Source organism: Pipra filicauda, unplaced genomic scaffold (assembly GCF_003945595.2).
Source record: "Pipra filicauda isolate LSUMZ 115617 unplaced genomic scaffold, ASM394559v2 scaffold321_size1097455_pilon, whole genome shotgun sequence".
Lineage (NCBI taxonomy): Eukaryota > Metazoa > Chordata > Aves > Passeriformes > Pipridae > Pipra > Pipra filicauda.
The window spans coordinates 1,068,949-1,091,915 of NW_024104445.1; the positions used below are offsets into that span (position 1 = coordinate 1,068,949).

The window sequence follows — 22,967 nt, forward strand, 5'->3', positions numbered from 1 at the left end:
TAGAAAGTGCCTTGTGTATTCTGAAGTCACCTGGTCGACGAGACAAAACCTCATTAATGTGCACCCTCAGTTCCTGGTGACATAACACAAGTAACAAATTACCACCAGGAGGAATAATCTGAGTGTGTTCACACAATCTCAGCTACATCACTCGACAACATCAACTAAGGCTGAGTAATAAACCACCGGGGTTCTGAAGCCAAAAACTAAATCCATGAGTAAATGTTTTGACGGGAAGAGTTTGCCAAGCTCTAGTCATGTAACAAATGTCAGCCAGGCAAGGGGAAAAACTTGCACAATGGTAAATACAGACCTCAGTGGAGTCTCAGAGATGAAGGGAAGAGAGGAATGAGTGAATTAATACCAGATTCGGTAAAATTTTGGTCCCTTCCCTCCCCACACTGTAAGAATTAAACTTCAAATAAGTGCATGTGTTGCTGCAATTCATGGAATAAGAGAGCCCAAGATTCCTCTTTTATCCTGTATTTTCTGAACTTTCCAGTAAGCCAAAAAGAGCTCAAGCACCATCCACCCCCTGGGCTGCCAAACACCACAGCTCTCAGCTGAGGCCAGTCCCAAATTTGGGAAAGTCTGGACCTCAGAGCTGACTCTTGGCTTTTCAGCAAGTGTTGGAGGTGTGTTTAGAGCCCAGTGTGGTCTGGGTCACACAGGAACTGTCAGACAGGCAGGGCAGGGATTCAAGGAAAATGTATCACAAGGAACTTTGCTATTTGCTGGATTTGCATCTCGACTGTTACTTTAATATTTGGTATGAAAAGGTCTAAAAACCCCGGGTGAGAACAGAGCCTGAGCACTGTGCATGGACAAAGTCTCTGTCCCAGAGAGCTTTATATTTAAATAGGAAAGATGGATAAATAGGGAAAAGGAGGACACTTGAAGTAAATTGCATAAAGTCCATAGCAGAACACAGCACAGAAATATCCTGTAAATCCCATGTTTCCTATGTCCTGTCCCAGAGTTTCAGCTGCCAGCCCAAGAGTCAATGATTTCATCACCTTGGCTGTCATCCAATCTATCCATAAATCTACTTCAGAGTTGTGGTTTGTAAAGAAAGCCTCAATTACAAGCTTTGACTGCTAGTTTTGTTTGGAAAGACCAGGTCAAAATACTGCTCCATTCCCCATCTCCTCAGCACAGCCAACAGCCTGCTACCCTAAAAGTCTCCATATTGCTTATTCTCCCCATAATCTGGTTGAGTTTTAAGCTGTGTTTGCACAGATTGGTTGGAGGAACCCTTGGCACACCCGTGGGTTGTTTCTGGATAGTCCAACAATCCCACTGGGATCCAAAGCACAGGGACCTTTGCCAGCTGTGGCTCTTGCAGTGTTTTGTTTCGTTGTTTTTGTTGTTTGTTTTTTTTTTTCTGGGACACTCACAGAGTTCCTTGTTCACCCTGGGGTTGAGGTAAGACAGGACATTTAAAACCAAGGTGTTGCCTAGTAAAAGCAGGCTACTGATGTTCAGAGCAAGGTGGGAAGTCAGGGGCTGCTCACATCTGGTCGCTGTACATCAGCACCCCCAGGACGTTCTCGTTGGGAAGGGAATCTTCATTCAGGAACTGAGGATGATTAAGTGCCACTGATATTCGGTCCTCCACCTTCAGGTGTGTCAAATGGAGCTGGAACAAGGTCTTAAAAGCCTTCCCTTGGCACCTTTCTGACTCACACCACGTGGACAACGTCTGCCTGTCCACCCTGTCGTTCACAAGGAGCTCTATCTTGAGGTCAGTGGGGCTTTTGGAACAGTTGGGGAGGTGGAAGTTCAAGTGGCAGTAGATCAAGTAGACACCTTGTTCCTTTATCACCAGCTCTTCATTCCTGCACTGGATGTCCTCACAAATCCCCTTGTCCACCAGGCTCAGCTTGGAACTGTTCCCTGGGCTGGCCACTGGAAAGGAAAGCAGAGAGGTGTTACCAGGAGCTCCAGTGACCTGAATTCAGCCCGAGGTGACTTCCAGCAGAGTGTTGGCTGGGAAAAGGAGATACCTGTTCAGTAATTCCCTGCAGGAAACTCTGAGAAAAAGCCAGGCAGCTGGGAAGTCACACATGGAAATGGGGAGTTAAGAACTTCCAAGGACTTAAGCAGCCCTCAGGAAATCCAAGCCAGGCAGATGCTTGAATGTACATCTCCATTATTTCCCACTTGGTATTTGAAAGGCAATAATGGAGATTTATATTCATGTGCGTGCTCAGAACATAGCTCTTTATTTTTAATTTTTCAAAGTCAAATTAAAAAATGGTTTATAGCATCAGATAGGGGTTTGCCAACCAAACCCACATTCCAGGAAAGCTAAGGATTTATTTTCCTAGAAAATGCCCATTTAGTCATCAAAACTATTTACCACTAAACCCAGTTTGAGTAACAGGAGCAGGTCTTGCCCTTCACTGACCTCTCATGTAGGCAGCAGCTCCCTTGGTTGGGACACGCTGTAGGATTCTGGAATAGTCTTCAAAGGTGTTCCCTGAAGGAAACAACAGATTAAGTGATCATTAATGGTTTTTATTTTATGTTGGTTTTTTGTTTGTTTTTGGTTTGTTTGTTTGTTTGTTTGTTTTGTTTTGTTTTTGTTTTTCTGTTTGGTTTTTTGGTGGGGTTTTTTTGGTTTTTTTTTTTGTTTGTTTTTGGTTTTGGTTCTTTTGGGGGGTTTCTTTGGTACTGTGAAGCGCCATCAGCATTTGGTACTCCAGTTATTTGCTCTACCTGTGCTAAGGACAAACTGCACAGCAGCAGCTGGAGCAGCAGGGAGGAGCTGGTTCTTACTCCTTGGCTGATAATATCTGATCTGCAGGGGGAATTCACAGCAGTGTAACTCGATTGGCAAATCTGTAACATCTCAAAGCTCTGGCAGATTGCAGCTCTCAGCCAAACAAATTAGATTTCTTATTCTCCTTCTTACAAACAGAGGTAAAACTTTTAAACTAAAAGAGGGGCAATTTGGATTAGATGTAAGGAAGAAGATTTTTTACAATGAAGGTGGGGAGGCCCTGGCACAGGTTGCCCAGAGAAGCTGTGGCTGCCCCTGGATCCCTGGAAGTGTCCAAGGCCAGGCTGGAGGGGCTTGGAGCAACCTGGGATAGTGGAAGGTGTCCCTGCCCGTGGCAGGGGGTGGAATGAGGTGATTTTTGAGGTCCCTTCCAACTCAAACCATCCTGGGATTCTATGGTTATATGAAATACAAATTGTGTGCAGGTAAGCTTAATTTAACCAAATTATTTTTATGGTGCAATTACAGGAAGCTTTAAAACATTTAACTGGAGCATACTTCTGAAAATGGCTCTTTGGGTGCTTTTGGAATGTTGCTCTGTTCTCTCATGGTCAAAATGTGGATTTCACCGGGACTTTAGATGAGATTGGTCATAGAATCACAGACTCGTTTGGCGGAAGGGACTTTAAAACCCATCCAGTGCCACCCCCTGCCATGGGCAGGGACACCTTTCCCTAGCCCAGGTTGCTCCAACCTGGCCTTGGACACTTGCAGGGATGGAGCAGCCACAGCTTCTCTGGGCACTGGGGACCCGAAAGCTGCTGCTGCCCAACCCGAGGGCAGGGTTTGCCCACAGCCAGCCCCTGTGTCACGGGAATGCCCCCAAATCCAAAGGGCCGGGACGGGGAGGCGCCGGGGCTGCCCCGACGGAGCCGCGGGGAGACGGGAACATCCCACGGGATGCGGGGACGGCTCCATCCCACGGCCGCGCCCGGCACTGCAGCCGGTGCCGATCGCACCGCAGGGCTGCCAACAGCTCCGCGTCCCGGCACCGCATCCCGGTGTTCCATCCCCTGCATCCCGGCGCCATATCCCGGTTTTCCAGCTTCTGTGTCCCGGCGCTGCATCCCGGTGACCCAGCTCGTGCTCCCTGGACCCCACTCCCCACCATTTGCTCCTGCATTTCACCTCCTTTCCAGCCGCATTCCCCCTTTCCATCTCCTCTGTGTGAGCTTTTCCTCCTCTCACCGTGCTGAGCGTTCAGTTAAAGGCACTGAATATCCATCCCTGGAAGTGCTCAAGGCCAGGTTGGACGGGGCTTGGAGCAATCTGGGCTAGTGGAAGGTGTCCCTTCAGGGTCTGCAGCTCCTCCCGAGGGGCAGCTCCAATCCCTGCTCTCTCTGAGCAGTGACAGGACCCAGGGAATGGCTGGAGCTGTGTCAGGGCAGGGTCAGGTTGGATCTCAGCAAAAGGTTCTTCCCCCAGAGGGTGGTTGGCACTGCCCAGGCTCCCCAGGGCAGTGGGCACAGCCCCAAGGCTGCCAGAGCTCCAGGAGTGCTTGAATAACGCTCTGAGGGAGAGGGTGGGATCATTGGGGTGTCTGTGCAGGGCCAGGAGCTGGACTTTGATGATCCTTGTGGGTCCCTTCCCACTCAGGATATTCTGTGATTCAATCATTCTAACAAGAAGCAGCCTATTAAATGCAGAGTGAGACAATAATCATAAGTTTTCTAGGATTCCTGAAACTAAGGGTAATAAAAAGAGATTAAAATCTCCAAACTCTCGCAGTAACTGCCTGGCCTGATTTTTAAGGGAGACTTCGTCAGGAGGATGGATAAATCAGGGAGAAGCTGCTCCCACACAAGTCCCCTGTCTGGGTGTGTTTGTGTGTGCATTGCAGCCTTTGCATTCTCTGTTGGAGAAGGAGGCTGTGGATATCTTAAAAAAATTGCAATCTTTCTCTGATTTCATGGTTGAAACACTTTTGGGGAAAGCAGGAGCTCACAGTGCTCCAACAATGAGTAAGCCATGCACCAAAGTCCCTTCAACACGCTGGAAATCCCCAAAGAAAAAACAAACCCTACTTTCCTAGTGTTAGTCATGTCACTGTAGTGTTTTGGTGAGGGCACAGGCACTGCAGAGATGGGGAGATAGGGCAAAGGATGGGAGAGAACCTTTCTGGCAGGACGAGTAGTGTGAGTGAGCTCAGGCTGCTGACTCCGTGTTACCAAAGGCTTGATAACACTGTAACAGCTTCAGTTTGAAATAAAGGCCAGCAGGGATTCTTTGCAGAAACTCGGTGGCATTTAGGGGGTTTACCCTATAAAGCTGAAAATCCCCTGCTGCACAAGCAGACCTTGGAAGCTGCAACATCTGCCAGGCGAGCAAAGTGCTGAGCCTGCCCACAACCAGCCTGGAGCTGCCCCGAGCTTGGCCAGTCCTGAGCTGTCTCATGGCACCTCCAGAGATCTCCCCTGGCGGATCTGGCTGCCCTTTGCATTTCCAAAGCTGTACTCACATTTATTGCTGTCAGCAAATTCCGTGTGTCTGCGTTTAAACCATTTATCCTGTGTTTTCCAGAAGGCAAGTGATGAAAAAAGAAATACATCATTTTATGAAGGCTGTTCTGGTTCTTGCTCTGCTGAAGCAGCTTATAACTGGTTTTTTATTTCTCAAGTTAATTTCTTTTATCTGAAACATTTCAGCTCAAGCCAAGAGAGGCTGAAATTAGCAGAGCTTCAGGAGTGATCGATGGATGTGTTCGATCACATCACCTAATTGGCTTTGCACTGTTCACTGTGTAAATCAGGAGTAATCCCTCCAAAATCAATAGGATTATAGGAGCTTAAAAATACTGTGAGGAGGAGGAAAGACAAAGCCACATTTGGGACAAAGTAGCAAGAAGACCACCCTGCTTTCGTGGTGTGATGCACAGAAGCTGGAGATCATCTGCTTCAAGCAAGGCCACTTAAGCTATTTTGCCCTAAAGAAGCAGGTGACAACTCCTTTTTGTCTCCCTGACCCTTCTTACCACAGGATGAGCATCCAGAGGGTGAGAAAAAGGGCCAGGCTATTTCCATGAGCTTAATGCAGCTTTTCTTCCCCAAGCCAAAGGGATGCACAGCAGGGCTGGGAAATGGGAGCTGCAGCCTCACTGAACCCTCAGGATTTCCCCCTGAGGTGTAAGTTGAAAAGAGTCTCATCAAAACACAGCAGCACTTTGTCCAGCCAGGAAGAACAGGTTTGGGACAGGTGGATGGATGGGCTGGTGCCAGGCAGGTCCACGAGGATGTGACTCTGCCTGGAAAACTCTCCTCACTGCTGGCTGCCTCTGTTTCCCCACTCTGAGATGGGTATGACGGGAGTGCCACCAAAGGGCACAAACCAAGAGCTGAAAGTGGCATCTCAGCACGGAAGGTGTTGCTACCCAGACATGGAAAGCCCCTCAGATGGGGCTTCTGAAGGCTGTCCTGGTCCCACTCAGCCCTTGCTGTGACATTCCAGTGCCCTGTGGGTGGCACCACAGCTGGCTGGAGGCTGAGCGTGGCAGGCACAAGAGCAGGTCAAAAACCTGAATATGGATTGTGAAGTAAAGAAGTACAAGGAGGCAACAAGCAGCTTTCAGTTCCTCTGCAACCCCCATGGATTTAAGTGCTTATAAAATTAGGCAAGGGGACATCATCCATCTCTGTCAGCACGCCAGAGTTAGCAGGATTTGCTTAATTTCATTTCTCAGCAGCCACTCTCTGAAGTCCCTGTGTCTTTAGCACTCTCCTCCCAGCTCAGTGCCCTGCAAACAGCACTGGCTGGTGCTGAGGGACTGTTCCAGCCCACGATGCTGTGACAATTCCAGTTGGGTGACATCCCCTCCTGGGGTCAGGGACAGAGCTGGGCTCAGGGACAGAGCTGGGCTCTGCTCCTGGCTGTGCCTGGCACCCACACACCGAGTCCTTCGGTCCCTGAGAGCCCAAGGCTGTCTCTGCTCCTGAGCACTGAAAGGGCACTGAACTCAGCTGCCAATTTCCCCTCCTTCCCAAAAGCATAAACTAAAGAAATATCCCTTTGTCCCCCCCAAATTTAGGAGGAATACCTTACGAATTCATCACTGTACACCTGACCACTGCAAAACCTGTAGAGTGTAAGGCCCAAATTGTTCAAATCTCTAACATGCTCAGTGTAGCACAGGTCACATAATGCCATGAGCTATTCATATGTGTATATATATATATACACACATATATATACATATATACATACATATATACATACAAACATATATACATATATATACACACATATATACACATATATATACATACATATGTACATATAAACATATATATACATATATACACACACATATATATAGATACATATATACATATAAACATATATATACATATATAATATATATACACACACACATATATATATTCATCAATAACTTGTGTTTAAGGCCAAAACTATTCAAATCTCTAACATGCTCATCAGTGTAGCACAGGTCACACAATCCCATGAGCTATTTATATATATATATATATATTCATCTATAACTTGTGTTTTAAGTATTGGTGGGAGGGAAGATCTAACATTTAGCATTTTGAGCAACACCAATCATCCCATTATCAATTAAACAAGCAACCAGCTCCCATTATGACTAACTGGAATGTGTGTGGCTGCAGTTTCCTGCCTGTGCTCTCTTTCCAGCATGTGCAAGCCCAGGCTTGCCCGAATTTTTAAAGGTGAGAGACAGAACTCCCCTGCCCTGACCTTCCCAGCACAGACAGACCTCAGACAGTGTCACCCATGTGCACCCAGACACATTGCTGAGGGGGAGAAGGCAAAAATCTTTATGGTCTAAGGGTGAAATCTCCGTTTCTGAAGAACCCTCTGTCATGGGATTAGTGACCTGCAGTGTCATCACGGAATCCCAGAGTCACTGAGGTTGGAAAAGCCCTCCCAGACCATCAAGTCCAAGCTGTGCCCGATGCCCACCTTGTCCCCCAGCCCAGGGCACTGAGTGCCACATCCAGTCCTTCCTTGGACACCTCCAGGGGTGGGAACTCCAAACCTCCCTGGGCAGCCCCTGCCAAGGCCTGACCACCCTTTCCATGAGGAAATTCCTCCTGATGTCCAACCTGACCCTCCCCTGGCACAGCTGGAGGCCGTTCCCTCTCCTCCTGTCCCTTGTTCCCTGGGAGCAGAGCCCGACCCCCCCGGCTCCCCCCTCCTGTCAGGGGGTTGCAGAGCCAGAAGGTCCCCCCTGAGCCTCCTTTTCTCCAGGCTGAGCCCCCCCAGCTCCCTCAGCTGCTTCCCAAAGTGTTGCACTGGGAGAATTCCAGGTTGGAAGAGATCAGATTTAATTGCAGAAGACCAAGGTGCCCTCTGAGATATTGCTGCAAATCCTAAAAGGCTTCTTGGTTCACTGGTTTCAGCCTGATTTACTTTGTGGTATCAAGTATGTGACTGTCACCTGTATTATATTAATTTCTCAGAGCCAGATTTTGATTTGGGAGCCTATTTCCCATTGAAACTGTGAATGGGGTGATGGATTTCCTTTCCTGGTCTCTCCATCATCTGCAAATGGATCTTACTGCCAGACAAAAATACCTGTAAAGTGTGTGTGTGGATATGTACCTGCAGGTTTTTTTCCTTTTGCAAATTAGGAGAGATTTAAGCACCAAATCTTTACAGTTCAAATAACAAGAAAAGCCATCAGCCCAGGATTCATGGGGAAGTGAGGCTTGGAGAGGACAACAAGGAGATGATGAGGGCTGAGCCCCTCCAAAGTCTGAAGGTTATAAATTTCTCTGTGACTTAGTTCTCCCTCTAAAAAATGAACCAAACCACAACACCCCTCTGGCCCATATTAAAATATGATCCAATATTTACAAAACAGGGACGAGTTTCCACAGAGGAATAATTCCACAGAGAACATTTCACCACCATTTAGTGGGTGATGGATTTCGTTGCTCAGGTGCTCCCCTGACAGTGGCACGGGGGATTTGAGGAGACTGATGCCATTTTTCACACAAGCATTTAATTAGCTGACATGGCATCGCCCTCAGCTTGTGCTTGCAGATTCCTGCAGGCCCATCCATTGAGGGCTGACAGCTGAGTCAGGGCCATAAACCTCCCATAAGTCTGCTTTAGTGCCCGCTGGTGTTTAGTTAACAACAGGACATAATCTCGTTGGAAATCTCAATGAAATCATCCTGTTTTCCTGCTTTGATAAGACAAAATTAATTCAGAGTTGTAGCTGGGTCTGGACTTGTGCCCGTTGGCATTTTAGTCTCTACCTGAGTGAACTCCAGCTTGTCTCACCAGAGAACTGGAGCATCACAGAATCCCAGACTGCTTTGGGTTGGAAGGGACCTGGAAGATCATCCAGTTCCACCCCCTGCCATGGGCAGGGACACCTTCCACTAGCCCAGGTTGCTCCAAGCCCTGTCCAACGTGGCCTTGGACACTCCCAGGGATGGGGTGCAGTCCTGCATCCCCCACCAGCATCTCTGAGATGTTTGGCACCAGCAGGTACCAACCCAGGGCTGGTGCCAGGCTGAGCACCCAGCTGGCAACTGGGCGATGCTGCTTTTTTAACTTGCCCATTTTAACAGCTTCAAAGCTCTGGTTTGAACAACTTGGGCACAAAACACATTCAAACCACATCATCAACACCTGGGCAGAGACAGATCCAAATCTAAATCCACAGCAGCTTCAGCCTCAGCACAGTTCCCCTCCTGCAGTGTTTCTTCTACCTCTGTTTCTGGGTAGGACCTTGCAGCACTTGCCACAGCTCCTTGCTTAGTAGTCAGGAGGTGATACCTGGCAGCAGATGACAGAGCTCCCTGTCAGGGGTCCTCAGGAAATTGCCCCCTGGGCTAGGAAACAAGCCCAGTATGGGAGAGCCAAGAATTCAAAAATTATCCAAAACAGAGTAAGCGGTTCCCAAGTGATGCAGGAAAGGTTGTTACTGGGATTCTCTGGACCTTGAACTTTTGTTACTTAGACTCACGGAATCACAGAATATCCTGAGTTGGAGGGAACCACCAGGATCATCCAGTGCAACCCCTGGCCCTGCACAGACACCCCAATGATCCCACCCTGTCCCTCAGAGCGTTGTCCAAACCCTCCTGGAGTTCTGGCAGCCTTGGGGCTGTGCCCACTGCCCTGGGGAGCCTGGGCAGTGCCAACCACCCTCTGGGGGAAGAACCTTTTGCTGAGATCCAACCTGACCCTGCCCTGACACAGCTCCAGCCATTCCCTGGGTGCTGTCCCTGCTCACAGGGAGCAGAGATTGGAGCTGCCCCTCAGGAGGAGCTGCAGACCCTGATGGGGTCTGACCTCAGTCTCCTCCAGCTGAACAAGCCAAGTGACCTTTAATCTCCCATTCTGCACCATTTTTAGATGAACACTGGGCTTCACTTTTCCCGTCTGCAGCAGAAGACAATGGTATCTTCTCTCCTCTGGGTCTGAACATGAACTTAGATTTGCAAGAAGTCAAATCCTTGGTGCTAAGAGCCGTGTACCCAGGGAGCCAATGTCAGTGCAATAAATAGTTCTCCTCCTGATTTACACTCAGCAAAAGCAAAACCGTGGTATGCTGTCTCTGCTAGGCAGTTTTTTTCCTGTTTTGGGCTCCCTGTGCTCACACTCTGCCTGTTTCAATTCCGTGCCTGTGCCTTTTGGTGCTGTAAGAACACTTGTCCCTTCTGGATCTCCCTTTGCCCCACAGACCAGCAGGAAACACAGGACTGCTCCAGGCCAGAGGGAGCACAGGAGGAGTTTCAGCTGTTCTGAAATATGTGGCAACACATTCCCCCCCTGCCTTGTGAAGATATGGACACAACACACACGTGTAAGAGAAGCCCTTAAAATAAGACCTAAAAGTCACAGTGATGTTCACATCATCTGGCAAAAAGGCTCCTCCAGGGCACATTCACATATATTTGTTATTTCCTCTGCCATGGCTTCTGGATGTACTGAGTAATTTAAAAGCTTTTTTCTTATTAGTTTCATTTTTTTTCCCCACTACTTTGGCTCTTCACCAAGAGGAGATTTAATGTGAAATGTTAAGATGTGCACAATTGGCTTATTCGTGACCCTGGGTGGTGTTTGCATCAGAGATGAGTCAAATCACATGTATTTTTTAGGTGTCTTACCCGTCCTGATGGGTTTTTTGATGCCCTCCATGGCAGGATCAGGTGCCTGAAAGAGAATAAAGAGAAGGGATGGTTATCCTGGGAGCAGGGCATAGCCATGTTCAAGTGCAACCCTGCCTTAAAAGTGGATCTGAAACGTTTCCCTCATCACAGATCTGTTTTTCTAACATGTTTTTCTCACACAGAACGTTTTCTAACATTTCTGACACAGTCAGTGATTCTCTCAGGGCAGTAAGAAATGTGTGTGGGTTCTATTGGGGCTGTTTCAGAGGAACAAGCCCTGAAAACCTCCATGGAGTGGCCAGAGTGGGATGGACACCCTTGAGAACCAGAGTTTGTCCCTGGGAAGACAAGGCTGGGTGATAACTGAAGCTCCCACACAGGTCTGAGCATGAAAATGTTGTCCTGCCTCACCTCTGCTCCTACTGCTTGCTGGGATGTAAAACCAGGGGTCAAAATGGTGCAGGAGATTGTCCTCAATCAGTGTGACATGAGAACTTCCCAGGAAACAAGCTCCAAGGCTGGAATGCAGCAGGATTCCTCTGAGGTCTTGCCTCTGATTCATCACAGCTCTGCCACCCAGACACAGGACCCCGAGGGCTGTGCTTGCTTGCATGTTATTCCACACAAGTGAAGTCCCTGACAGCTCAGAAACCTCCAGCGATGCCCTCCAGGAGCAAAAAGTTCTCTCAAGAGCTGAGGAAAGACCCTGAGAGTTCCTCAGTGCTGGAAACTCTGTGTCACATCCTTTCACTCTCACACACCAAGTGGTCCCACCGGGATTTTTGGTATCCAGGCTAAAACAGCTCCTCTTACCTGGGTACAAACCAACTGTGGGGACTAACCAGGCTAAGTCCAGCTTACCACAGATCTACAGAGTGTTTGGAGGTGGAAGGGACCCATAAGCATCATCAAGACCAACTCTCTGCTCCTCACAGGACTACCTAAAACTAAACCATCTGACTGAGAACAGCTTCTTGAGCTCTGTCAGATTTGGTGCTGTGACCACTTCCCCTGGGGAGCCTCTCCCCACCAGCATGTCCAAGAAGAAGAAAGCTGGGAACCTGGTACCAACTTTAACAGAACATCTGATATCTCCTGGGAGAAATGAGGCCCATCACGAGAAACAACTTCAGTGTAGTGGTCTTACAACATGAGCACTTTATTTCTGTGTGTGAATTAAATGGCAGGTGGTGAGGGGAGAAGGAAGATGGTTGGACAGTGAGAGAAGTCATGTTGGGCCAGTTTGTGGTACTTCATCTTTTAGTCTTAAATATTTAGGAATAGTTTTAATTAAGAGTTTGGCCTAATGTGACCATGTTCTCAGCCATGCTGAAGTGTAGAGCTGTGTCTGCTCCCAGCAAAGCAATGCTTTGCTCTAATGCCAAATTCTGTGTCCTGCAGAGATGGCAGAGGTGCTTCCAGGTGGGCTTGGCAGTGCTGGGTTAATGCTTGGACTCGATGACTTGGAGCTCTTTTCCAGTTTAAATGACTCTGTGGTTCTCCAGTGAATTAGATATCTGTAAAAAGTCATTTGTGCATTTTTCTCCTCCCACGCCTGAGTAAGGAATGGGCAGAGTTACCTGTCGAGACAGGATTTCTCCAGGTGACCTTCCTAAGCTGTGCAGGAAAGCTGCTGGGGTAGGGGATGAACAGAAACTGAGAGATATGATTTGAAAAACCAGGTGCTTCCAAGCTTTTTGTCCCCTACCCCACATCCTCCCTCACAAACCCTCACGGACTCTGTGCACACAAATCATCATATCTGGGACTGAGGAGAGTTTTGGCTGAAAACCCTCCCAAGGCCCCTCTGCCAGAACCTCTCAACACCTTTCTTTGCCCCCTGCTCTGGGCTGCCCCTCTCACACACACTCAGGGCACAGGGAACTGTTATTTGTCAATGTAATATATGAGCATTTCTGCCCTCTGTGGATAATAAAAGGAATTTTTACATGACAGGAGGGAGATACTCTGTCCCCAACGAGATTACACTGCATTAAATCATTTAATAGAGAAGTGTTTGGTAAAGCAATTGAGACATTGCCACCAGTGAGGTGGTCACCTTGCAAACCTCCCTCAGAGCTGGTGTGAGGGACAAGGGTGATATCCCAGAGCGTGTTTTGTAGTCAGGGCAACAGAAACAAAATTAAAAGGCACTAATTTATTGTGCTCTCCCCTGGGAAGTCTCCCAGCAAGTGAAACCAGCAGATACTAATGCAATTTATTTTCGTGACAACTGAGTAGAGATTGGAATAAAACTTCAGAACTCCCTTTGAAATATTACTGGTATTACTTCTGTCTTTTCTAACAGCAGAAATGTTGCATGTAATGCTATTGTTTGGAATGCAAAAAATCAACCAGTGGGAGCCCAAATAGATTACATTCTACAGTGGCAGCTCAGAAATAATTCCTGACAATGAATTCCACCCTGTCTGGAGTGATCTGGGTGCTGATGAGGAAGGATCTCAGTCTTTACTCAGCAAGCAGAATATGAGTTTGCTCTAATAGAGAAAATAATCAGTTGTCAGTGAAAGTAATTTCATTCTTGTTTCTCTTAATCATTTTACAAGGAATTTTCTCAGTCTGAGATGGAGTGGGACTGCTAAAGGGTCACTGTGAATTCCTGTGTTAGAGTGGTGAATATTCATCTAACCAGACATCTCTGACCACTGGGAGGGTGGGCAGGCCCTGGCACAGGTTGCCCAGAGAAGCTGTGGCTGCCCCTGGATCCCTGGAAGTGTCCAAGGCCAGGTTGGAGGGGCTTGGAGCAGCCTGGGCTGGTGGAAGGTGTCTCTGCCCATGGCAGGGGGTGGAACTGGATGATTTTAAGGTCCCTTCCAACCCAAACCATTCTGGGATTCTATGACATGTGTATCTACCTCCAGAAAGTCCAAGAAAACACATTTCCAAACCACACTCCCCCCCGAACAGGGCTGGGCTCAGCTTAACTAAGTGCAGAGTTCTCCAAGAGCCTGTGCCTGTGGCAGCTCTGTGGGGAGCAGCTCTCTGCTCCTCTGTCCTCAAAGGAAGGTCTTCAGTTTGAAAAGAAGCCTCCAGGCTCTCCTGTGTTTCTGCTCAGCCTCAGACCATCATGACTTCAGGAAGAATTTCTCCACTGAAGGGTGGTCAGGCCTTGGCAGGGGCTGCCCAGGGAGGTGGTGGAGTCCCCACCCCTGGAGGTGTCCAAGGAAGGGCTGGACGTGGCACTCAGTGCTCTGGGCTGGGGGACAAGGTGGGAATGGGACACAGGTTGGACTTAATCTTGGAGATCTCATCCAACCTTAATGATTCTGGGATTCTGTTCTCTGCCCCAGCCCTGGCTGAGGAGAAAAGGAGCTGCTGGCACCTCAGGTAGGTGTCTTTGAGGTGCAAATGTAGCCACCAGACATGAAACTGCAGAGAGCAGAGCATCATCTCCACAACTGATGTGATGATGAGCATCACAGGAAACAGCTCTGTGTGAAAATCAGTTTTTCCAGCACTGCCCAAACCTGTCCAAGTGACAGGGGACTGTCCCTGCACAGAACACCCACAGCAGGAGCTGCACCAGTGCAGTTTTCCTCTAAAATGCCTCAGTGGTTTCCTGTCCTGCTCAGTCAGTGGTAAATCTGCTTTGAGGGGGCAAATTCCACGTTTTATTTTATTTTATTTTATTTTATTATTTTATTTTATTTTGAATTTAATTTTCCTTTCTGTCGGGGTTGCCACCAGAGGGGGCCAACAGGCACCGCTTGGGGCAGCTGGGACAAAACTAGTTTTGAGCAGACAGAAATCCCCGACAGACAGTGCAGGATCACCCCGGGGGCTGCAGGGGAGATTCCTGGGCACGGCAGAGCCACTTTTTCAATGTTTTTAACAGCCTTCAAGACTAGATCAGCAAATATAAATCCCTGCTCTGACTCAGCAACTGCCACACAGGTGCCTTAATGGTGGTGAAAAGATTTGCCCACATGATTTAGGTTAAAGATATGAAGTGAACAAACTCCAGAGCACTGATGGACTGCCCTAGATCGTGGATTTTGGGCATTCACACAGAATTTGTTCGTGGGGGTGGGTGGCCCAGGTGTCTCACACAGCACATCAAGATTTGTTGGGGTCTGTGTGACTTAAAATGACATTTTTCCAGTCCTTTCTGTCCCATTCTCTTTCCCTGATTTTATGTCTGTCTCTCTATGCACATAATTACCTACAGAGACGTGTGTATATATATATATATATACATATATTCAACAGGGTGGAGGTTTAAACACACCTATAAAAGTGTTAAGAAGTAAAATGAAGGCTCCAGATCACCTTACACAGACTATTCTTATTCCACAGGAAAACAAAGTCTCTTGTGAAAGATCAAGAATGGCCTGAAGCCAAGGGGTTCTGCACATGAAAGGTGAAGAAACAAACTGACCTCAGCACCACATGTAATTAATTCCAAAAAACGTAGTTTAGTTCCAAAAATGACACTTCCCAGGTCTGACATTACCATGCTGTGCCACCCTTCTTGAAAACAAGGCGTAAAGGAAATTTCTTGGGGTGCTGGAAAATGGGAGGGAGGGGTGTTAATGTGTACTAGAAATTCAGAGAAGCAGCTTTGAATCATAGTTGCCTTTTTTTTTTTTTTTAAATTTGGTCTTTCATCTTGTGTTTCCCTTATGCAGAGCACCCAGGTCGTGGGTGAGGTAAATGCTTCGTTTCTACACAGTTTGATTTTCCTTTTCCAATCTGTCCTCCTTCATCCTAAAATAGGTAAGTATAAATTCATAAAAAGGAACACGAGCAGCCAGCTTGTAACCTGTGATGGGGGCAGGGGGCTGTGTGATCTGCTGCCACCAGAAGCCTCCCTTTAATGCTGTGGCACCCAAGACAAGTGTCACAACACCTGTGTTGTCCCTACAACCCTCTAACACCCCTTTGAGCAGAGGAAAAGAAAAGCTTCTATCTCTGCTCAGCATAAGGAGGGCGTGAAGTTGCCCCTGAGGTGAAGGACCACTCACATAATCCAGCTGGGAACATCTGGAGAGAAAACCTGACCATCCCAAGAGGGTGATCACACAAAAATTGGTCCCTTCTTCGAGAATTGCAAAGAGAATAATTAAGTCAATTGATCACAGAATCACAGAATCAACTGGGTTGGAAAAGACCTCTGAGATCATCGAGTCCAACCTGTGACCCAACCCCACCTTGTCACCCAGACCATGGCACTGATGCCACATCCAGGCTCTGCTCAAACCCCTCCAGGGACAGGGACTCCCCCCCCTCCCTGGGCAGCCCATTCCAAGGGCTGATCCCTCTCTCTGCAAACAACTTCTGCCCAATGGCCAACCTAAACCTGCCCTGGGGCAGCTCAAGGCTGTGCCCTCTTGTCCTGCTGCTGGTTCCTGGCAGCAGAGCCCGACCCCCCCGGGCTCCCCCCTCCTGGCAGGGAGTTGTAGAGAGTGAGAAGGTCTCCCCTGAGCCTCCTCCTGTCCAGGCTGAGCCCCCCCAGCTCCCTCAGCCTCTCCTCACAGCACTTGTGCTCCACACCCTTCCCCAGCCTGGTTGCCCTTCTCTGGACCTGCTCCAGCCCCTCCATGTCCTTCCTGAGCTGAGGGGCCACAACTGGGCACAGCACTCCAGGGGTGGCCTCCCCAGTGCCCAGCACAGGGGCAGAATCCCCTCCCTGCTCCTGCTGCCACACTGTTCCTGAGCCAGGCCAGGATCCATTGGCCCTCTTGCCCCCCTGGGCCCCCCTGGCTCATGTTCAGCTGCTGTCAGTCAGAGCCCCCAGGTCCCTTCCTGCCTGGCTGCTCTCCAGCCACTCTGTCCCAGCCCGTGGGGCTGCAGGGGGTTGTTGTGGCCAAAGTGCAGGACCCGGCCCTTGGCCTGGTTGACCCTTGGTGATGCTCTAATCCCTGCAGCAACAGGACTCAATATCCACAGGGCTCCAAAACTCTCCAGTCCCTTTCCCTGGAGCTGCTGAAGTCAAAGTTATGAGGTGTTCAGCCCAACCACAGCTGTGTTTCCAAAGGAGCCTTCCCCTGAGGTGCCACCAGGAGCTGAAATGTTTCTGTCTCACAGAATCAACACTTGCTCCCTGGTCTGGAAATCCAAACCAGTCACGGATGGAGGATGATTACACTGCTCCTGAACTCGGGGTCGTGCATCTCCCTGAGAGCAAGAGCACAGTTTGTGGCTTTTACTGCCAAATTCTCCTCAGAGCGGAAAATTGCTGCTTGATTTTATTTGTTTCTCACACACCTCAGCTTCCTATTTCCTCCTTCAGCCAAGCTCATTTTCAAAGCAGCTGCAACGGTGTCATTACTCTTTTAAGTCAAAACCTTGACTCTTTCAGTGATATTGTTACTGGTGTAACTGTGTTTATCCTGGTGGAGAGGTAATTTACTGCTTACTTTCATAATAAGTACAAATAAAAGCCTCATTATATAGAAAAGCTGTGGCAAGTCTGTAATTACCCAGCTTGTTATTTTAAAGATCTCCCTTAATATGCCACTATTTATCACTTAAAAATCCCCATGTCTCACTTTAACTGCCCTCAAACTGCTTCTCTTTTGGAAGAACACTGATTACAGGTAAATGACTCCTCTCTGATGGAGCTTAAAGAAGTATCAGTCAAGCCTTCATGGTTTCATTTCTGGGTAATGTGCACACAAATTGCACAGGGTAAATTTAGGAAGAGAAAATATTGAGTCAAAGGATCATATTTTGTTTTCCATGGCCACCTTCCTCCAGCAGCCCTTTGCTGGTGCTTTCATTGTATGAACAGGAGTGGAGGTACTTCAGCACTTCCATTTTTGCAATGAGACTTCAAAGCCTGTAAAACTTCCAACCTGGCATTTTACCCCGGTGAAGTTGATGGGAAACGCTCCTGGTGAGGTTAAAAATGCACTTTTTATACCCACAGCCACCTGTAGCTCTGCTCTGTCACTGTCCCACTGATTCCCCACTCAACCCCAGATGCACTCGAGAGCTCTCCTCTCTTTTAAGGAGGAAATTATGCCTGTGGGCTGAGGGAACAGTTATTTTTGTGAGACCTCGTCTCACATCCTCAGCACTCCTTGCTGTAGCTCTAGTTGTGCATTAAAAATCACACCCCAGCACAGCACAGAGAGCAGGAACGAGCTGCTTTGCCCCCATCCACTGCTCTGGGTGGGTCAGGAGAGCTCTGCATCTGCCAGGACGCACCCACAGCACCACCTGGGTCACATGGAAGTGTCCTCTGGCACATCCATCGCTGGAATTAATCTCTATTTTGGATGAACACAGGTAGGCACGACCAGACCAGACCGAACCATCTCAAAACGTGGTTGTTCTCCAAAGAAACAACAGGAGACACACAAAACCAGGGAGCAAACACTGAGGCACGATGGAACTTCTCTCCATCTCTCCTAAGGAGGCAGGACAGAGGCTGGCTGGCATCTTGGATCACGAGCTTTCTATTCCCATTTACAGAGCAGAAATTCCGTGCCAGAAATTAAAACTGCCCATGGAGAAGAGTCATCTTCTTTTGAAGTGCTTTACTCTCCCTCTTTGTTTCATCTTTCTCTCCCCTAATTCACGTGTGTGCATTTATAACAGAGGGAGCAACAGGTAAATTTTGGAAAGGAGAAAAAGAAAGGGAAAGGGCAGAGAAAAAGAAAAGATCCAATGAAGACGCCTCTTACCGTCCTCTGAACCACCAGGATCATGATGGTGGCCAATGCAAAGACGAGCAATGCCACGAGGGTGGCGATGATGAAATACAAATAGATTCTGCTGGTGCCCCCGAGCCTCCTCGAAACAGCGTCTTCATTGCCATGCATGGCTGATTCACGCGAGTCCCTCACCTGAACAACTGTTTGCTCCTGTGCCTGGCACATTCTTATATAGCTCTCGAGGTGCTGCTCTGTATCTCCCCTCGGTCGGGTTCAAGTTGCAGCCCATCTCTGCTCCTGGCAGGATTTTCCCCCTTCATCCTGGCTCATGTGATCCGGAAAAAAACCTTCATCACTCGCGGCACAGAGGGCGAGAGCCCCGGGGGCGTGCGGGCAGGACGCGGCTGTGAGCAGGGGCAGGAGCCTCATGTTCCTGCTCAGGGATTTCTCCCGGGCTCTCGGAGCCCTGCACGGAGGTGTCTGATGTCAGAAGGTGAACGGTTCCCCAGACCAGTCGGCCCCCGCCCTCCACCGGCTTTCTGTGAAATGGGGAGATATGCAAATGCTGTTTCATTTTCTACTCGCTGCAGCTGCACTGTGGCACCGGGAGCGGCCCCGGGGCTCTGCCTTCCTGTGGCACAGACAGTCACAGAGCACACCTGGTTAGAAGGGACCCACAAGGATCATCAGTCCAACCCTCAGCCCTGCACAGACCCATCCCCAAGGGTCACATCCTGTGCCCCAGAGGATCATCCAAACCCTCCTGGAGCTCTGGCAGCCTTGGGGCCGTGCCCACTGCCCTGGGGAGCCTGGGCAGTGCCCAACCACCCTCTGGGGGAAGAACCTTTGCCTGAGATCCAACCTGACCCTGCCCTGGCACAGCTCCAGCCATTCCCTGGGTGCTGTCCCTGGTCCCCCCAGAGCAGAGCTCAGTCCCTGCCCCTCCTCTGCCCCTGCCCAGGCAGCTGGAACTGCACTGAGCTCTGCCCTCAGTCTCCTCTTCTCCAGCTGAACACACCAAGTGCCCTCAGCTGCTCCTCAAACATCTTCCCCTTAAGGCTCTTCCCCATCTCCATTGCCTGTTTATTTGGAAACATTCCTGCTTCATTCCAGTGTTGATGGACCAGCCATTCCTATCCCTGCATGTTTTATGTGAGGTGACTCCTGCCTTGCTGGCCAGCCCAGCTCGAATGAAACTTGGGTGTTTCTGAGAATTTTCACAGTTAGATGGGTGTCCTTTTTTGAACTGAATCTGTACAAGCCAGTTAACTTGTGCAACATGATCCAAATTTCTGGGAGTGTTATTTAGAATCATAGGATCACTGAGGTTGGAAAAGACCTCTAAGTACATTGAATCCAACCATTAATCCAACACTGCCAAACCCACCACTAATCCATGTGTCTAAGAGCCACAAATTTGTCTCAGCTGCTCTTGGTTTGGGAATACAGGGACATCAGAGAGGACAAACAGGACTTTACCACTGGTCCATCCAGCTTAACATGTTGCCTTCAGTAGAGAGCAACAAGAAATGCCTTGGGAAGAACATCAGAATAAAAGAAACTATTTATTGGGTGTAACTCTCCAGTTTCCTCTGATTTGGGCTTGTGGGACTCCCAGTACTTCCCTATTTTAATGCAATTCTTCTTTACACCTCTGACATTACAGAGTCCTGACATCTTACTATCATTACCACTGTCTTTAATGAAATCACTGGAGCACAGCACTGCAAAGGCTTCTAAAGATGTGCAAAGTAGTGTTTTTTCAGTGTGTCCCTTATCACCATGGAAACAGGCACAGTCTGTCTAACCAGAGGCAAAGGGGAGCAGCCTCCTCTCCTGGGGGTGAGACAATGGTCAGGTCTCCTTCAGCAAATCTGTTGCTCAAGCCTGCCCTGTTGGATGAGGTGGATCATCAACTTCTGCATCCTCCTTGCTGGATGCAAAAGCTTTGGGCAGCCACGACCAGCAGAGGTTCTCACTCGTCCTGATTTGGAAATAATTTTGGATTGATTTGGAAATTAATCTTGATGATAAAGATTTCCACAGTCTGGCCTGTGAGAGTTCATTTGGCCCCTCAAGCAGCCAGTCCTGCAGAGCAGCAAACTCAGCCTTTGGGAAGCAGAACATGGGGATCCCCTCACACCAAATCTCCTTGGCAACAATTCTGAAATGGGGGGAAATCCAAGTTAAAAGATCTTGCAGTGACTGGCAGCATCTCCTGAAGAGGCAGTTCAGCATCTCTGGCTCGTGGCTGAACAAATACACTGAGGAAGGTGATTTTAAGAAAATAATGGTGGTGTGGTTTGAAGGATGTCACGTCATGTTTGGTGTCATGAGGAGGGCAAAGCTCTCGGGGAGTTTTTAGGCTTTTACAGCCACACGGAGATGTGCAGGTCAGCTCTGCAAACTGCAAAACACTTGTGCTACTTCTAGGGAGACAACCAGGTAGTGGTGATGGCTCCAAAAGAAAAAGAGATCAGTGAAGGCCAGTGAGGGAAAAGTGGGATGAATTAATTGCTTGTGTAAAAACGTGTTGCTTTCTAATCTGAATCTGGTCAGCCCATGAGCACAAACTCACAAGAGGAGTTGGGAATGCTTAAATCTGCTGGGAAGATCATGGAATCATAAAATCCCAGAATGGCCTGGATTGGAAGGAACTTCAAAGATCATCCTATTCCACCCCCTGCCATGGGCAGGGACACCTTCCACTAGCCCAGGTTGCTCCAAGCCCTGTCCAACCTGGCCTTGGACACTTCCAGGGATCCAGGGGCAGCCACAGCTTCTCTGGTCAACCTGTGCCAGGGCCTCCCCACCCTCCCAGGGAAGATTTATTTCCAAAAATTTAATCTAAACTTACTTTCAGTTTGGAGGCATTTTCCCCCTTGTAATAATATGTAGGAGCACAGAGCATCCCCTCATGCTCTGCACACTCACACTCTGAACACTTCACAGTGTTCCAGGACAGCCAAGGCAAACTCCTCAGGTGGCCCCAGGTAAGAGCAGGATCTTTGAATGATTCCCCTTTCGTGATGGGTGAAAGAGTTTGAAATGCAGCCCTGAAATCCTGCTCAGCTCAGACAGCTGGACTGTTCAGGCAGACAGCAATTTTTAAACAGTAACAGTACAGAACAAGTGGATTCTTCGGGAGCTTTGTCCTAGGCAGTGGATAAACCCCATTAAATAAGTGGTTTTGGGGCACTCTGGCTGTCCATCCTGGCTTGTAGGTCGTGATGTGATTTCACACAACTTCAGTGCAATGCTCTGTCACCCCCTAATTCCTGAAAACATCACTCAGCGAACACTTTCACGCCACCATCTGCCTGATTATGCTGATTCCCAGAGCACAGTTCACTGTTCTGTGCCTCCTGATCAATGGTGCAGCAATTCTCACCAGCCCTGGTTCAAGAGGTTAAAAAGCAGGTGCTTGCCCTGCATTTGCATTGGCACGGTGCTGCAGCAAAGGGCTTTGCATAAAAGGGCAAGGAGGGAGAAAACAAGCAAACCACAAACCCAGCAGTTCTAATTGTTTCTTGGTAGCCATTGAAAGTGACTCTCTGTACTAAAAAAATACAAAATATCCCAGCCACTTAATAATATTTATTTGTGTCCTCCTCTGCAGAAAGGAAATAAATGTGCAGAGAACTGAAAACCCCATCTATGTGGTCAGTGGAAATTCACCCTTGACGAAAGTTGTGATAACTGAAACCTTTATAAAAGACATTAATGCCCAGTTTTTCAAAGGTACATAGTTACCCAGCTGCCCCTGAAATCCAGGGGGGTGAAGTGTGCAGGTGCCTTTAGAAATTTCTGGGTTTATCCCCAGTGGGAACTGGGTCCATTTTTCATCAAAACAATGATTTACGTTTCCATCCCTGTAGTTTGTTACCAGGACCTCAGCCTTTGCTTTTCAAGGTCTAAGAGAGCTCAGAGAAGATGCTCAATAATGTGTATTTTATCACCCCAAGTGATTCTTAACAGCCTCCTAATTGTGTCTCAGCAAAGGAGCTGCTGGATTTCCTATGGAATCCCAGAATCCCAGAATGGTTTGGGTTGGAAGGGACCTTAAAGACCACCTCATTCCACCCCCTTCCATGGGCAGGGACATTTTCCACTAGACCAGGCTGCTCAGAGCTCCATCCTACCTGGAACAAGATGATCTTTAAGGTCCCTTTTCTTCAACCAGAGTCCCCGTTCCATGCCTGGTCCCTGGTTGCACACACGTGGATGCCTGCAAACCATTTGGGTTGGAAAATCAAAATCAATCAATTGAGCTCTCTGCAAAACACCATTAGCACTCAAAGGATGAATCACCTTGTTGTTGGAGGCTCTAAGTTTCCTCTGATGAATCATCCCCTTGTTGCACTCGGGGGTTGTGTTTGTTCCCCACCTCTGAGCCCCAGCCAAGGGAGCTGAGAACCCGGGCCAAGGCTGGAAGAGTTGTTTGGTTTTATTTTT

The 22,967-nt window shown here is 48.4% G+C and overlaps 1 protein-coding gene across 1 annotated transcript; it reads right to left on the reverse strand.

The window, feature by feature from the left end:
• Positions 1-1,510: 1,510 nt before the first annotated feature.
• On the reverse strand, positions 1,511-18,737 carry TNFSF8 (TNF superfamily member 8). Its single transcript, XM_027727427.2, has 4 exons — positions 18,543-18,737; positions 10,888-10,933; positions 2,411-2,482; positions 1,511-1,908 (listed from the first exon to the last, which is right to left on the reverse strand). The coding sequence occupies exons 1-4, from the start codon at positions 18,735-18,737 to the stop codon at positions 1,511-1,513; spliced, it is 711 nt and encodes a 236-aa protein (XP_027583228.1).
• Between the last annotated feature and the right edge of the window lie 4,230 nt (positions 18,738-22,967).